Source organism: Aphis gossypii, chromosome X (genome assembly GCF_020184175.1).
Source record: "Aphis gossypii isolate Hap1 chromosome X, ASM2018417v2, whole genome shotgun sequence".
Taxonomy (NCBI): domain Eukaryota; kingdom Metazoa; phylum Arthropoda; class Insecta; order Hemiptera; family Aphididae; genus Aphis; species Aphis gossypii.
Genome location: NC_065533.1, coordinates 61,841,585 through 61,857,195, shown reverse-complemented (window position 1 = coordinate 61,857,195; position 15,611 = coordinate 61,841,585). Strand labels below are relative to the sequence as shown.

Sequence of the window (15,611 nt, the reverse complement as noted above, 5' to 3'; positions counted from 1 at the left end):
CAAAGAATTTTAATAAGTTAACATCGAAAATGTTTTGAAGTACATTACAATAATAACAAGATTATTATTAAATTATTAGGTAGGTATTCACTATTTAAAATTATCAGATCACTAATGTTAATGATTATAATTAGGTATATTATATTCATATAGGTACTAAACACACATAGAAAATTAAACAAAATACATGATATTATCTTATAAAAATTAATACATACTTAAAATTTTATTTTGTATAAATTTAAAAAAAAAATTTAATTGATTATTAAAAAAAAAAAATGATTTTTTTATTTAGGTATGCATAAAAGCTTTAATATCCACACATATATAATTATGTGTAAATAATTAAATGACAAATCTACTTAATTAAATTCCAATGATGGCAATAATTATAAATATCTATAGCCCAATTCTTATAACATATCTATTCTTAACATTCTGTTCTGATTCGTTTGCCGGTATGAGTTTATTCATACGCTTTAAATAAATGTAATCAGATTCAAATTTCTTATCAGAATATTGTTACAATTCGTTTGGGTTTTGGGCTGTGTACGAAAAAAAAATCATTTAAAAAAATTATAGAACATGAAATAACATAAAAATGAAACTTACATTTAAATCTTATAAAACCGTATGTATGATCAATTGCACCTTTTATGCGTCCTTCAGATATCATTCTTTCTGCTATTATCTTGGCTATTTCTGGTTTCATTTTCAATAAATGTCCAAGTGACTCAATTCTTATACTTTTATAAAGCTTTTTGATCGATAGAATATTATGTTCTGCTATAGCTTCAATCAATATGGGTGTACCTACAAAACGTTCAAATATGTACAGTTATACGATGTATTAATGTATAAGTACTATTGTAAAAAATTACCATAATCTGTTTTAATCTTCTGGTGTGGCAATAGCAGTGTTTCTATGTGACCAATTTCGCTTTCTATGATAATACCAAACGTGCAGAATTTTTCAAGAATTGATAATTCTATGAACTTTTGACATCTTTCATCTTTTAACAACAATTTCAAAAATTGAATTCGAATGTTACCTATCACAAAGTTTATAAATTAAAAAATTGGAGTGCAGTAACCAATATTGAGACATGTGTTGTATAACAGTCATAAGATTTTAAATGATTTACAATCATCGTTAAAATATTACTAATATAAAAATAATTTGTAATATTTAATAATATTAAAAAAAGAATTAAAAATAAGTTAACATTAACAACTAAAAAAAAAAATCATCTAAGTATTTATAACAATTATTATTTACAAAGAAATTATTATTAGGTATATAAATATAATAAAACCATCATTAATAGACATTTAAGTAAAAATAAAATAATAGTACAAGTTGGCTTTTTATTTCAAAAACAGTATATTTATCAAAATATTAGTACATATTTAAGTTTATTGGAAATTTTCTTTTTAATTTATTATAGGTGTCTAATTCAATTTCAAAATTTTTTTCTTCATCACATAGTTTAAAAAAATTCCAATGCATAAACAAAAAATATCTATTCAAAAAACTGATAGATAACATTCATGATCACATACAATTAATTAAAATGAACATGAATGCATCTACTCATAGTTGATTAAAGGGGTAGGACGGGTAGGTTACTGCCATAATTCAACGAAATTAAATATTATAAACATGATAAACACATTTTAGTTTATTATATACAGCTGAATCCACCAGTTGTTTAAATTGGCATTTTCTGTACAAAATTTAATTTTGGGATATTCAGGTCATTAAAACATTGACTACCTTTTCCACCATCCAATTTAAAATACAATATATTTTATATATTATATCCTAGGCTGACAAATCATCTAAATTCAGAATCGTTTTTCGAATAAAATGATACTTGTCATTGAATTCAAATTTAACTCTCTCAAACTATTATTTTATTACACTTAAAATCACATTTTGTTTGTAGGTACCTACCTAACAGCTTTATTGTGTTAACAATGCGTGTTTTATAGCCTTACTTTATAGAAATATTAAAATAACTAGGTTAACTAGATTATCTTTATGTTTATACATAATTTATGTACCCTCCATATAAAATAAGTTTTAAGCTAAAAAGTGAGTAGTTAGTAAAAAAATATAGCAAGAGCACAGAAAATAAATGTGTTGTTTTAATATTAATTTTAGTTTTTTTTAATGTACCCACATTTTGCATTAAATTATTTCCCTTATCTATATTGTTGTTGTATTATTTTTTATATAAAACTGTTACTAAAACTGTTATAATACTGAAATTTGTTTAGTTATAGACGTAAGCCTGCTTTATATATTTAAACAAACAAATTATTTTTACAAAATATAATTTATATAAAATTTTATTTTAAAAAATAAAATGAATGTTATCTCTAAATTATGAAGAACTTTTCTAGGCTGTCCTAATAAAAATGACATGAATAAAATGAATTACTAGTTAATATATTTTTAATTATCTCATAATTATGTGCATATTCATAATAGATTTTATCAAAAACAATTTTTATATCTTACCATTCTGCAATGATAAAATTGTACACACAATCATATTCTTCAATGCTGTCAAACGTACATTCTCTTCAAATAACGGACAGTGCGATAATTCATAATATTTCTGTGCAGCCTCAATAAATTCAAGACGAAAATCCATTAATCGTGCTTCACAAATTTTAAAATTTAATTGAATACTTTTATTAACTGTATGAGCCTGAAAAAATAATTTTATGTATTATAATTTATTTAAGTCATCTCCTTATTTGTGTTCCACTAATGAAACATATTTTTGCATTTATAAGATTTGATAATAGAACATTATAGTAAAATATAAAGTACTCAGTTCTTTACCTACCTACATCAAATATCATAAAATAATTATAAAAATAAAACCTCATCATGATACTAATTTTTAGTTTTAATTATTATCTTTAAAACATATAGTTCCGACACTTAAGTATGAATTGGACAAAATATAATTTTTATTTATAAAAAAAATATTAATAAGTTTTAATTTATAGATGTAACATCATGTTGCCAAATAGATTTCAAGTATTGGGTAATAAACTTTATTTATATTTTTATCGAATATAAATCATACTTGCGCCATTGAAGCTCTTTTTACGTAAGGCTCTGCTAGTAATGGATCATCGCCTGCCATGTACAGATATGCAATTTTCAAGTATAATTCCAATTCATAATCAGTGGAAAATCTTTTAAAACATTTTAAGTTTGTAATAGATGTCATAATAATATTAAATATATATATATATTAATATAAATCAATAATAAAAAAAAAATGTATTGTCACCTGTAATACGATTCCGCCGGAATACTGACTAACATATGTGCTGCATCATTCCAATTTTGCTCTTTCTCGTAAATGTACGATAAATGACGACAGATAATGGACAAATGGTAATCATAATCAGCCTCTCTCGATTGCATCTAACGAAAAACCATAGGATAATTAATAATTGCGTTTGACGTTTGTAACTCAAAAGTATCGGCATAATAGACGTTTTCTTTTTACTTTTTCCTTCATGAAATGAGCCAATAACTTAGATTGTGGATAAGGCAACCAGGGTAAGACTTTTAAACATAAATCGGAAAACATTTGTCGGGACACGAACAATGAAATATTATTCTTAGCAACTGAAATCGAATGAATAAAAAAGTGGTAAAAACAGTAATTATATTAATTTGGAGATTCTGTTAACACATAAAAATAATTTTTAGTATAGACATAAATTAGGTACTTACGAAATTCGACAATTTCTTTCAAAATGTCTACCATTTCAATCGACCATGTTGAAACGACGTTGGTCAACAAAATCCTATACCTGCAACAGTCGATCGAAAATGTTATTTTATTATTATATTAACATTGATCGACGAGTTTCCCTCATGGATTTGATGAGTTAAACTAGCAATCGTCAAATAACCAGGATACGCTTCGTATAAAAAAAATTGTATCTCACTTGGGAAGTCGTTCAATATCGGACGGCAAATAGTTAAATATTTGGTTCATCTCATAGCGGACTTGGTCGACGGAGAAGGTCATGATTTATCCGAATATACGTGTAAAGACTGTAAAGTACAATAACTGACGAGATATTCGTTAGTATGTAATGAGCAGCTGATACTTGGTTGGTTGATGTGTGTTTTTGATGGAAATATAAAATATAACAATGACGACTGTACTGCCAGAATAAAAACAAAAAACGTGTCAATTTTTTTTTCAAAAAAATGTGATTGAACAGTGAACAAGTGAAGTTGATTTGAACTTAAGTCTTTAATAACGTTGAACAAACCTGATCTAGTTCTAAAGAACGAACGGATCGAACGATCGTTCGGCGGAAATATCGAATAACGAATAACCGCATAGCCGGCAACAGAAAATCTGGATTTCGACATTCGACCTTAGCTAAGCTTAACAAAATGATAAAATAATATTAAATTATACAAAATAATAAATTAATAACCATTAATGATATTTTATCATATCACTGAACAGCATGCCAGACATGTATTATGTGGCCATAAATCGTTATACTATTTATATATATTTTATTAATTAATAGAAGTTGGTAACCGACAGGTCAAAATTCAACCCGAACGCGCTGCGTATTTATCTGTTCACCAATGATGTCCTGATTGCATTACTCCTAGATATAATATATTTAAATAATACTTATTAAGGCTGTGACTTTGTAGAAAAATATATTATTTTAGCTTGGGTACCTACTGTAAAACATAGTTTCTTTAATAAATATTTTGATTTAGATAATAATAAATTCAGTTTTGGAACATTTAATTTGCCTATTTTTGATTAATTAGATTTGTTTGTTACCTTTTTATGTCGTTTTAAATTTTCTTTTCTTTTTTCAATATTTCTAATAATTTTCGCTAATTTAAATTTAAATTTTATTCGCGCATTTTAAGAACTGTTTTTAATTTATGTCTTATAGATTTTGAACGCTTCGAACGCACGTCGTAATTAATAAATAGTAAATAATAATTAAATTGAATAAACAAATAACGAACACATTCATTTTTTCAAAGAACGTAAACTTAATATAAGCGCGTTCATAAAAAAAAATAAAAATGAAACTTAAACGTTGTAAACACTGCTTAGACACACATCATTGTAAAATCAATATAATTATCGATCTGCACAGAATTAAAAAAATAAGTAAATTTAGTAAATACATGGGGATATCCGGATATATTATAAGAAACCTATCTTAATTTATATTTTATATAATATAAAAATAGAATAATATCTCCTCATTTAAGCCGTACCTTGTGTTGAAGTAGAGAGTTAATTTGTAACAATCTGTAATAGAAATGTGAAAAAATAAATCAAAACAGCAAAAAAAGATTAAAGTTAATACATAAATTTAAATTCAAAACTTGAATGAAAATAAGTATACACTATAATATAGACATACAAAAACAAAATAAATTACACAATTTATTATACATAGAACAACTTAGCATCAAATTAAAATTAAAATTATTTACATGTGCGATTTTCCTATTAACAAATTAGTTTTTAATAATTATAAATTATAAAATAACCAGTAAAACACTATTTTCTCTTATTAAATAATTCAAAGTGAATATCTTTTTTAAGATACCTAATCAGGTATCTTGAAAAAGGTATCACGTTAAAAAAAATGAACCTAGATAGTCGATAAAAGATTGACCAAATGATTTTTTAGAATATTTAACTAACAGATCATGTGCTTTATGTTCTCTATAATATTTGTAAAGTCAATTTTGTCATACCTACTTTGTAATGAAATGAGTTTTTTAATTACAAATCGCAATACAATACTAAGTTTATGCAATATATTATATATATCATGTATAATAGTTATATCTGTAATAGTTATTATTACAGATTTTTAGATTATTAGCTAATAAAAATAAGTAGTAATACCTAAGTAGCAAGTATATAAAAATATTCAAAATCCGAGTTTTTGAACAGTTATGAAGGCAATAGACTTCAGAAAAGACAAAAATATACTGCTGACAATAATAAGCTATTTAATTTATGTAACCACTAACTTGCATTAAAAAAAAGAAATAATAAGTATACAATTTTTAAATTCCATGCAAAATAAATATATATTATACAAATATACAAATAGGTACACAATATACAACTATTTACTTTTATTATTTTTATCATTTAAAAAAAAAATTATAAATCAACTTACAAACTAATAACATTATTGAATATAAAAACAAAAAAAATTAATACAAAATATACATAAAGACGGTATTAAAAGTGCGATTTGAGTATTTGACTGACGTGTAAACTATAAACGTAAAGTCGCGTCTAGAAATAACATTTCTCATTGCTCATATCTGGATTCTAGTATCCGTTATCGGAGGCAAACAGATATCCGTGAGTCGTGAGAATAAACTTTGTATCTATTAATATTAGACTAAATGTGAAAAGGTCTATCGACTCTATATTTATAATATATAATTGTCATTGATGCGCAATAATCTGAAAATTAATTAAATGATTTCAATTTTACGCATTGTAAAATAACATAATAACATAATTATTTTCATAATTCCATCACTAGTATAACTCCCCCTCCCCCCCCCGAGAAGATTCTAAATTCCAATAAAGATAGGTTAAAATACAACAGTGCTAGATTTTTTACTCAGATGTGTAGATATAATTCATGGGCTTAAAAATTTGCACTATAATGTACTACTTGTATTTTGTTTTCTGCCCGATAAAAAAACAGAGACGTACATTTTATACATGTTACATAAACTATCTCAATTGTGCGAAACATGAATCGCTTTTTATACCAATTAATATAACTATTGATTTTGAAAAAGCAATACTATTAATGCAATTATTTAAATTTGGTTTAAGATGAATGTAATTATAGTTGCGATTTCACTGAACTCAAATATGGCACTGACAAATTCAATTTCTAGGTCTAGTTACCGAATATAGAAATAAGTGTAATATTGGTATGTAGTTACGTTATACGTTATACCTTTGGTTTATTATTTTTAAATCCTATACTAAAGTGATGAGTTGTTTAATGAAAAATTGTAGGTTGTAGTGTTCATCTGATAATCGCGTTCTAACGTATCCACAATATTTATTGAACAATTTCATGCTCACGTCTTATCGTAACACTCAAATATTTTTATAATTTACTATAATATTCTTTTGTATAATACGAATATAAAAAAAATACGTAATTGAAGAAATATAATATTTATTTAATTACAATTTATATACAAAATGTACAGGAAACAATATATATTATAAAACTTTTGATTATTTTGTATAATATTAGGTATAATATGTTTTTAATAATATGGTATTTAAATAAGAAGGTACGTAATTATTTTTTAAACCTCGACATATTTTTTGATTCATGATTAATACTAACTTAACTTAAAGTATTTCTCATGTGTTAATATTTTTTTGTAAGTTTTCGATGTCTAGATAACGTGTTCTTAGAGAAACTCTATAAAGAAGAACTTATTTCCTCGACAGAAGCGTCATTTGTGGTACGCAGGGTATACATTTGCTTACCTAAAATTCTAAATTGTAATTTTTGGCCCGCAAGGCACATGCCCGCAATTTGGTCTTTTTCATACTCTTGTTTCTCAGATTTTGATAATATTATTGTGATATAGTTTTACATACAATAACGCAATGAAGACGTGTTCACGTGAATATATGTAATAAGTATTAATGTATTACCTATTTGAAGACAAAATTATCCCATACAAAATGTTATCTTTATTTTATTGTACCTACATTATTATATATTATATTATTTTAGATTCTACACATTTTTATACATATTATTTAGATATCTTATCTAAGGTTAAGTTAACTAAGAACCTTTTATTTCCGGTTCTTATATTTTTTGTTTTTGGTTATTATTTATTTAAAAATTAATTAGTTATACTGTTCGACTATACCTACTATCGCTGGATATAATATGAATTGTGTTTATCATACATAAATAAATAATGATTGTATGTTTCTTTCATTATACCAAATAATTCGAATATAACTCTTCTTTATTTACATAAAAAAAGGTAAGGTATTATGTACACTGCCTCGCACTTGTTATGTACGCTTAAACAACATAATAGTGTATACCATTTCCGTTTCACCATTGTACTAACAATAGGTTATACTGTTATAGGTGTTCTTAAACATTACACATTTACACGCCGAGAGGAGTATACTCGTATTAGAAATATTTATGTTCATGGCCTGTAGAACAATGTAAAGCTTATAAAACGAAAAAAACGGGTTTCTATGTTTGTATTTTAGTGATAAAACAATTCGCATTATTATTATCATTATTAGTTGAAATTTGACAATCATGATTTTCTTGATATTTTTCCAATTATACCATCTCCTGCACTTATTGATATTAAACACTTTTTGCATAAATTATAGTATAATTGGTAAACCGAGACTCAAGTTTTTCTTATCGTGAAAACGTCAGGTCGAGGCTATATACACGGTGTTTTCCGCCGCGTTTCGAACGCTGCGTATTCCGCGTCGTTTTTCGTCGAATTGATAATGCGTTGGTTTATATCGGAGTTATATCGGCCGGGAGGAAGTAATGCGAAAGCAGTCCCCTCCCGGTCGTCGGTTCCAAACTGCAAAAAAAAAAAAATAAGTATACACTACGGATGTAATACGCCGCGTTTTTATTACTTCGGCGTTCGCCCGCTAAAACGCAAGCCGACCGGCGTTTTCCGTCGCGGATTAAAATGCGGCGTATTACGTCTATCGTGTATAGCTACTTCGATATAAACTAATGCATTTTCAATTCGACGAAAAATGACGTGGAAAGCGCAGCGTTCGAAACGCGGTGGAAAACACCGTGTATAGTCTCGACCGAACTTTTACAATCGATTGCTACCTACGCGCGTTCGCGCGTTTAAAAACGCTGTGAAAAAGGACACTAGTATGTACACATGAATAATTATTAATTATTTATAAAATATATATTATTTCTTTCAAAACTGATTTGATTTATAATAAATGTCACTATTTTTAATTCGAAGTTATGACGGCGAATCTAAATAACTTACTAGTAAGTTTTTATTATTTGTTCATACTCTTTATAAAAATTCAACCAGATGCACGCCTATGTGTATATACTATGTTGTATATATTTATGCGTAAATGTCATGTTATGTGTATTGTATACATTTATATTTGTATATATTTTCAGAAATATTATTTATTTATATTATTTTTAGAAATTAAAATCCAATATCTTTCTAATACCTAATAATAATAATAATAATATGATTTGTTTAAATGGTTATTGTTATTGTTATTAGTAGTAGTTATTAATTAATTCTTTGAACTCTGATCGTAAATATATTTGATTTGCATGATGATATCAAATACCTACAACAATAACTATGTACCTATCTATCTATAGGAAATATATAATATAAGAAATGTTAGTCCTTAGCTTATTTGCCTTATTTTTTGATTATTATTTATTACCTACCTCTGTCTGGCCAAGTCTTTAAAATAGACGTCTATAATTGGGTGATCAAATAAAAAACCTTCATTCACGCAATATTATTATAATTTATTGTTTAATAATCCTAATTTCAGCATCATATAATAATATTAACACTAATAGTTAATAGCAATAGCGGCTCGTGTGCTTTGAAAGTGGGTGGGTGATATAAATTTGTTTTATTTATGGAAAGTATCGAACACAAATAATATTAATGATAGTTATTTAATTAAATCCATTTAATACATACAAATTATTATACATATTTAGTTATTATGTTACGACCGTACAAAGTAAATAAACCCACTCAAGTTTAGAATCCGTGCACGTATCGGGCGATTAAAATCATCGCCCCGGCGGCAGTATTATTATTATGTTCCACCTTCTTAGTTTTTGCATTCCGATCATAGTTATGACGAGCGACTTTTAATATAATATTTATTATTCATTGTAAATTATATAGATTAGTAGATAGATAGATAATTAGTGATTGGTCGCGAACGATGGCCATATTAGATGCAGTGCGATTATATGACACTATTCTCGACGTATATAGATTAGATTGTTAAGGTACGGCCGCACCGAACGCCGCGATTTGCGATGCGAGCGATATCGTCCATCGTCTTTTAGTTGACACGAGCGTTTCGATGCGATCGGTTTGATTATCATCGTATTGTCATCTGTACTTCATCTTTAGTTTTATATTTATTATAAATTGTTGAAGAATTTCAGTACCCATAGTAAGTTATTCTTGATGACTGTGATCTATATGACTATGTTTCACGAAAATTTCAATTATTTTTGATTATATTAGATTTATTAATGGACTATAGTCTTTCTTACAATGTTAATTATTTTTATAAAAATATAGGCGCATCAATTATAAAGAGAAAATGTCATAATAAAAATAATCACAAGTCTAAAGAATCTATTACATTTTTAGTATATTGTATAAGAGATCAACACAAAATGAAGAAAATGCAGCTCAATGTTGTAATAAATTAGGCTACATATTAACATGTTATGAGTACTATAATTATTTTATATGAGATAGGTATTATAATATAAATAATATTAGTATATTAGTGTAATACTATATCATATATTTATTACAATAATATACATAGATAGTGTATATTATATACTGTAGAATATATAAGCATAAATAGCGCGTGGCAACGTATTTGTCATGACGAACACAATGCTAATATGGGGTGGTTCGGTGGTTGAGGGTAAATACGCTGATAGGCATTGTTATCGGACAGCTGTTAAACCTTATACAGTTATTTCTAATATAATATGCCGTAGCCGCCCGTGGGTATTAAGTATTGTAACCAAACGGCAAGGGTAAACGATTAACACATATATATATGATATTTCGTGCGATGGTACAGATTGCCGCAGTATGTGTTTTTGAGGTACTTTCTAATTTAGGGTCTATTATTTGTCATGGATTCTAACAATCTAACAAACAAAAGGCCAAAGGGCCAATATTTTTAAGCCGTCCGTTATATACACACATGGTCGGTTTAATTTTCAGACGCCGAACTATTTTAAATCGTAAATGTGATTCACATTATATATATGTATATAATATACATATAAGCAGTTTGCATACTTCCTATATATCAGCAGTAATATACAGTTTTAGGTTACAAATTTGTACCTAAAATAATATAACGTTATGTATAATATAATATACTTTCTGGGATACCATTGGCTTTATATAATATTAAATACAAAATGTACGTAATAACGACTCGTCGCTGTGCTCGGGTTAAAACCAACTTCAATCGTTTTCCGTTTTGCTTCAGTTGTATTATATTATACATAATATAAAATTCTACAATTGAAATAATAGCTTTTAATGATATGTCCCTTCTTAATACAGTAGACTTTTTAAATTTTTTTTATGTATTTTTTTTTGATAACACAAAATGCTAAATGTAGGTTTAACCTAACCTAGGTAGTTGGTTGTGTAAACACTAGGTAGTGTCAGCATTAGAATTTGCCTTCGCAGTTCGCAGAGTTTGTAATTCCGATCTTCGTTTCTATATCGATTTCATATTTAATCTTTATTCGCCAAAATTGTTAATACCCTGCAGCACATAGGTATATAACCGTATAAGTAAAATACATTATAATATAATATAAGAATATTATATGTATAAATATATTGTAAACAATGTAAACTCAATAAAAATGTATGAATATTTTCAATATTTTGTAAATCTTCTTACTTTGAGTCTTGAACGCTACATACTGCTCTACACCAGGGGTCTCCAAAGTCAAAACTACGGCTCGCAGGTCGTGCTGGGCCCGTAAACAGTTATTATCCGACACTCCAAAGGATAATGACAAATTTATTTAAACATAATATGTATACTATCACAAATCGCTATCATACGCACCTAGTATACATCGATGGCTAAAAAGCCAAATATGATATGTCATAAATACCAAAATGTTCAGGTGAGCCATTCAAAGTTTTACTATTTTTCTAATACCTACCAAGTTTTTTTTTAAATTTAAGTTGTAACTTAGTGTAAACTTCATGATATAATGTTAAATTTACTGTTTGATATTCAATTATTATTATATCTTGCTAAGGAGATAAAAGTATTTTATGGACATATTTATTAATCAAATTATTATAATTTAAGTCATTATTATCAAAATTTAAACATAATTTATCATAATTTTTTTTAATATCAAAAGTCAAATATAATTTTTAATAGTTTAATTAGGTATTGTAAAAAATGAATAATATTACACAAAATAATAATTATAAATTTAACCATAAACTACTATATGACGTTGAAAATAAATTTAAATTATTACAAACAAACGAATAGTATTGTAAAAAATAATATTAACAATATTAAAATGTACATAATAAGCTTAATCGTCAACTACCAAGACGGTTATGACAAAAGTGTTACGATGTTCATCCTTCGCGATAAAATTGATTTAGCTATTAATGATATCTCTAGACATGTTATGATTTAAAAATAGATTTATCAATAATTTTATTTGATCAATAATTTTAAGTCCAAAATTAAATTTTTCATTTTTGCCAAATAGTGTATGTCCGGACATGTTACATTTGTCCGGTTAAAATAATCACCAATATTAATAATTCTATTTAAAATAATTGTATGTCACTTTTTTTTGGACTTAAATTTTTGTGTATTCAAAAATATGATCAGCTCATAAAATGCCAAATATTATCATGTAAAAATGACGCACTTCTAATAATTTTGGACACTTGATATTAGGCAGAAGCATAAAAAGCATGTAGTTTTCTTGATTGGACATGTAAAACCAATTTTTGAAAAAATGGACTTATTATGTTTGACTTTTTAGCCATCGATATTCGATATATGAGTATTATAATATATAGTTATAAATGCTAGTAATTATATCCTCTGAAAAAAATATTTTAATTAAGTAGATATATTTTTAATTGTACCTATTATTAGCTTATTAGAATAAGCAAAACAAAATAGTTTTTTTTTAAAGCAATATTTAACTTAAGGTGATGTTAGTACATAGGCAATCAAGGTGAATAATATACATTCAATGATTTAAAATATTATTAGATGTAAAATAGTAACAAATTGTGGTAGAAACCTTTGAATTTATATTGAAAAATTAAAGTTATGTATTAATAAAAATGTAAATAACAATATTTTATAGTTTGGTTTTTAAATATACCTACGTCTAATTTAATTTAATTTACTTATTAAAACATAAATCTGTTATGTGTAATTGCTTAAGTACTTAAGTACTTAAATAATTAATTTTTTTTTCTTAGTAAATAATAATTAATTATTAAAATACATTTATGTAGGTATCTCGTTATTTTTTAGATACATAATTATTGTCTTGCATAAAATAGTAAATACCTATAACAGAAAATATTTTATAGTTGTTGATAAAACAAAATTAAAACGATTACCTACCTACATCAAAAAATAATCATATAATTGATTACAATTAAAATATTTATGTATTTATTTTGTGTTTCTTTATATTATTATCTACAGATAAAGTGTTAATGTATTGAATTTGCTCAAAGAATAAAAAAAGCATTCAGTACGCTACGTTTTTTGTGTAACCCTCACTTAATAGCTGCACGGAATTTGACCATCCTAACTCTATCTAGAAGTATGGCTGGTCAAGCATCGCAGAAAATGGAAGATTACTTCAAAGATAAAAAAAATCATAGTTACTAGATCTTGTGCTGGTTTGTAAAACAATTAAATAATAATAATTAATATTATATTATTATATAATACGAAGTTTGTACGAAGTGTTTAACGTATAAATTGTTAATCACATTTAACACTGATGTACCTATAATATATCAATATATGTACATATATATATATATGTGTGTGTGTGTGTGTGTGTGTGTGTGTGTGTGTGTGTGTGTGTGTGTGTGTGTGTGTACAATGTAATATCAACACTAATGTATTAGTAGGTACTGTTATTGAACTTTTGATGAGTCATGTGTACCTTACATTGTTTTTAAAAAAACTAAAATAGGTATTTTATGTTTTGAAAGTTTTGATCTGAGCACTTTAATATTGTACCTATAAATATTGATTTACTTTTAGGTAGGGAAGTTAGGATAAGTATTATGGGCTATCCACATTGTACGCGCTGTCAGGATATTTTTCAGAGAGGTACATAATATATGCTATTTTTAAATATGTTCTAATCACAAATGTCATACTAATATACGTTAAATTAAGTCATAATATATTATAGTTAAATAGGTACCTATAGGAATGAAATATAATGTCTATTAATTTTTTTAATACAGTTTTTACATTACATATAATTGTAATTGTTACCTATACAGGGTGATTTTTTTATCGTTGAACACTTTGCATACAAAGTGTATACAAAGTGTTCAACGATAAAAAAATCACCTAGTATATATATAAACACTATTATTTTTGGTTTTATATAAAACATTGTGAATAGGTAAGTGATAATACTGTATTATGTATTAATATAACCTTTAAATTAAACTTTTGTCTAATTATAATATGTGAGATATGTAAATAAGTATAACTAATTATAGATTTTAAGATTTATCACGGTCAATTTGCTTTAAAAACAGTTGACGTTAATTACTTTATAAAAAATAATAAAACAGGAACTAACTATTTTTTTTTTTTTTAGGTTTGGATGAAAAAATCACGGAGAGATTATTAGATTTGAGCCTTCGTTTATGAAGTGGTAGAGAAAGAAGAGCGCGCTGCTAAAGCATTACCAAGAACCAAACAAATATTTTACGATGTTTCAAATTAAGAGGATACGTATGAGAAAATGTATGACATCGGTTCAGTACATGGTTTGGTCAATAATACTGGTGTAGCTAGTATAAAATCATTTTTTGAAGTCACCAAAAATGGTTGGAATAAGTAAGTATTATCTTAGTTTTCTCTCGTATGGATATTATAATATTTGCATGGCTATTATAGTCTTATACATTATATAACATGAAAATTGATTATTTATTTCGTATAGATAAGATTTTTATAAATCAGAATTAGATTTATTTATCGTCCCCAATACGTGTTTTATTTTTTGCTGAGTTTAACTCCCAAAAATAAAAATATTAAAATTCTGAAATAGGTATTAGAAATTAACTGATCCAGCAGAACAACGCATTTATATTTTAGTGAAAATATCGAAACAGTACGAAACACCGTGTAAAAAGATGACTGTGTATAGTATAGTATAGTATAGTGGGCGTGTAATTTTGTGTAAACCCCAAAGGTGCAGCTGAAATAACACAATCACGATTTATAATAATGGACGATTTTATTTTCCTTTTTCAATCTCCGAGAACAAAAAACGCGCAGACTTCGATAAATACAATAGATTATATTATACACGCCCCATCATGACGTCATCATGGTATGTTCACCGACCCTTGTTAATCGTAAACGCTATAGGATATTTAGCCACCCCGTAGCCACCCTCGATTCCGTGCTGACCGGCGAAGAAATGTTATAAGATGAGTA

The 15,611-nt window shown here is 26.3% G+C and overlaps 1 protein-coding gene across 1 annotated transcript; it reads right to left on the bottom strand.

Moving 5' to 3' along the window:
• Positions 1-309: 309 nt before the first annotated feature.
• On the bottom strand, positions 310-4,148 carry LOC114126884 (COP9 signalosome complex subunit 4-like). The gene is made up of 9 exons (XM_050206739.1): positions 3,988-4,148; positions 3,770-3,849; positions 3,540-3,661; positions 3,318-3,454; positions 3,108-3,219; positions 2,528-2,720; positions 882-1,052; positions 613-813; positions 310-545 (listed from the first exon to the last, which is right to left on the bottom strand). The coding sequence occupies exons 1-9, from the start codon at positions 4,068-4,070 to the stop codon at positions 523-525; spliced, it is 1,122 nt and encodes a 373-aa protein (XP_050062696.1). The 5' UTR covers positions 4,071-4,148; the 3' UTR covers positions 310-522.
• Between the last annotated feature and the right edge of the window lie 11,463 nt (positions 4,149-15,611).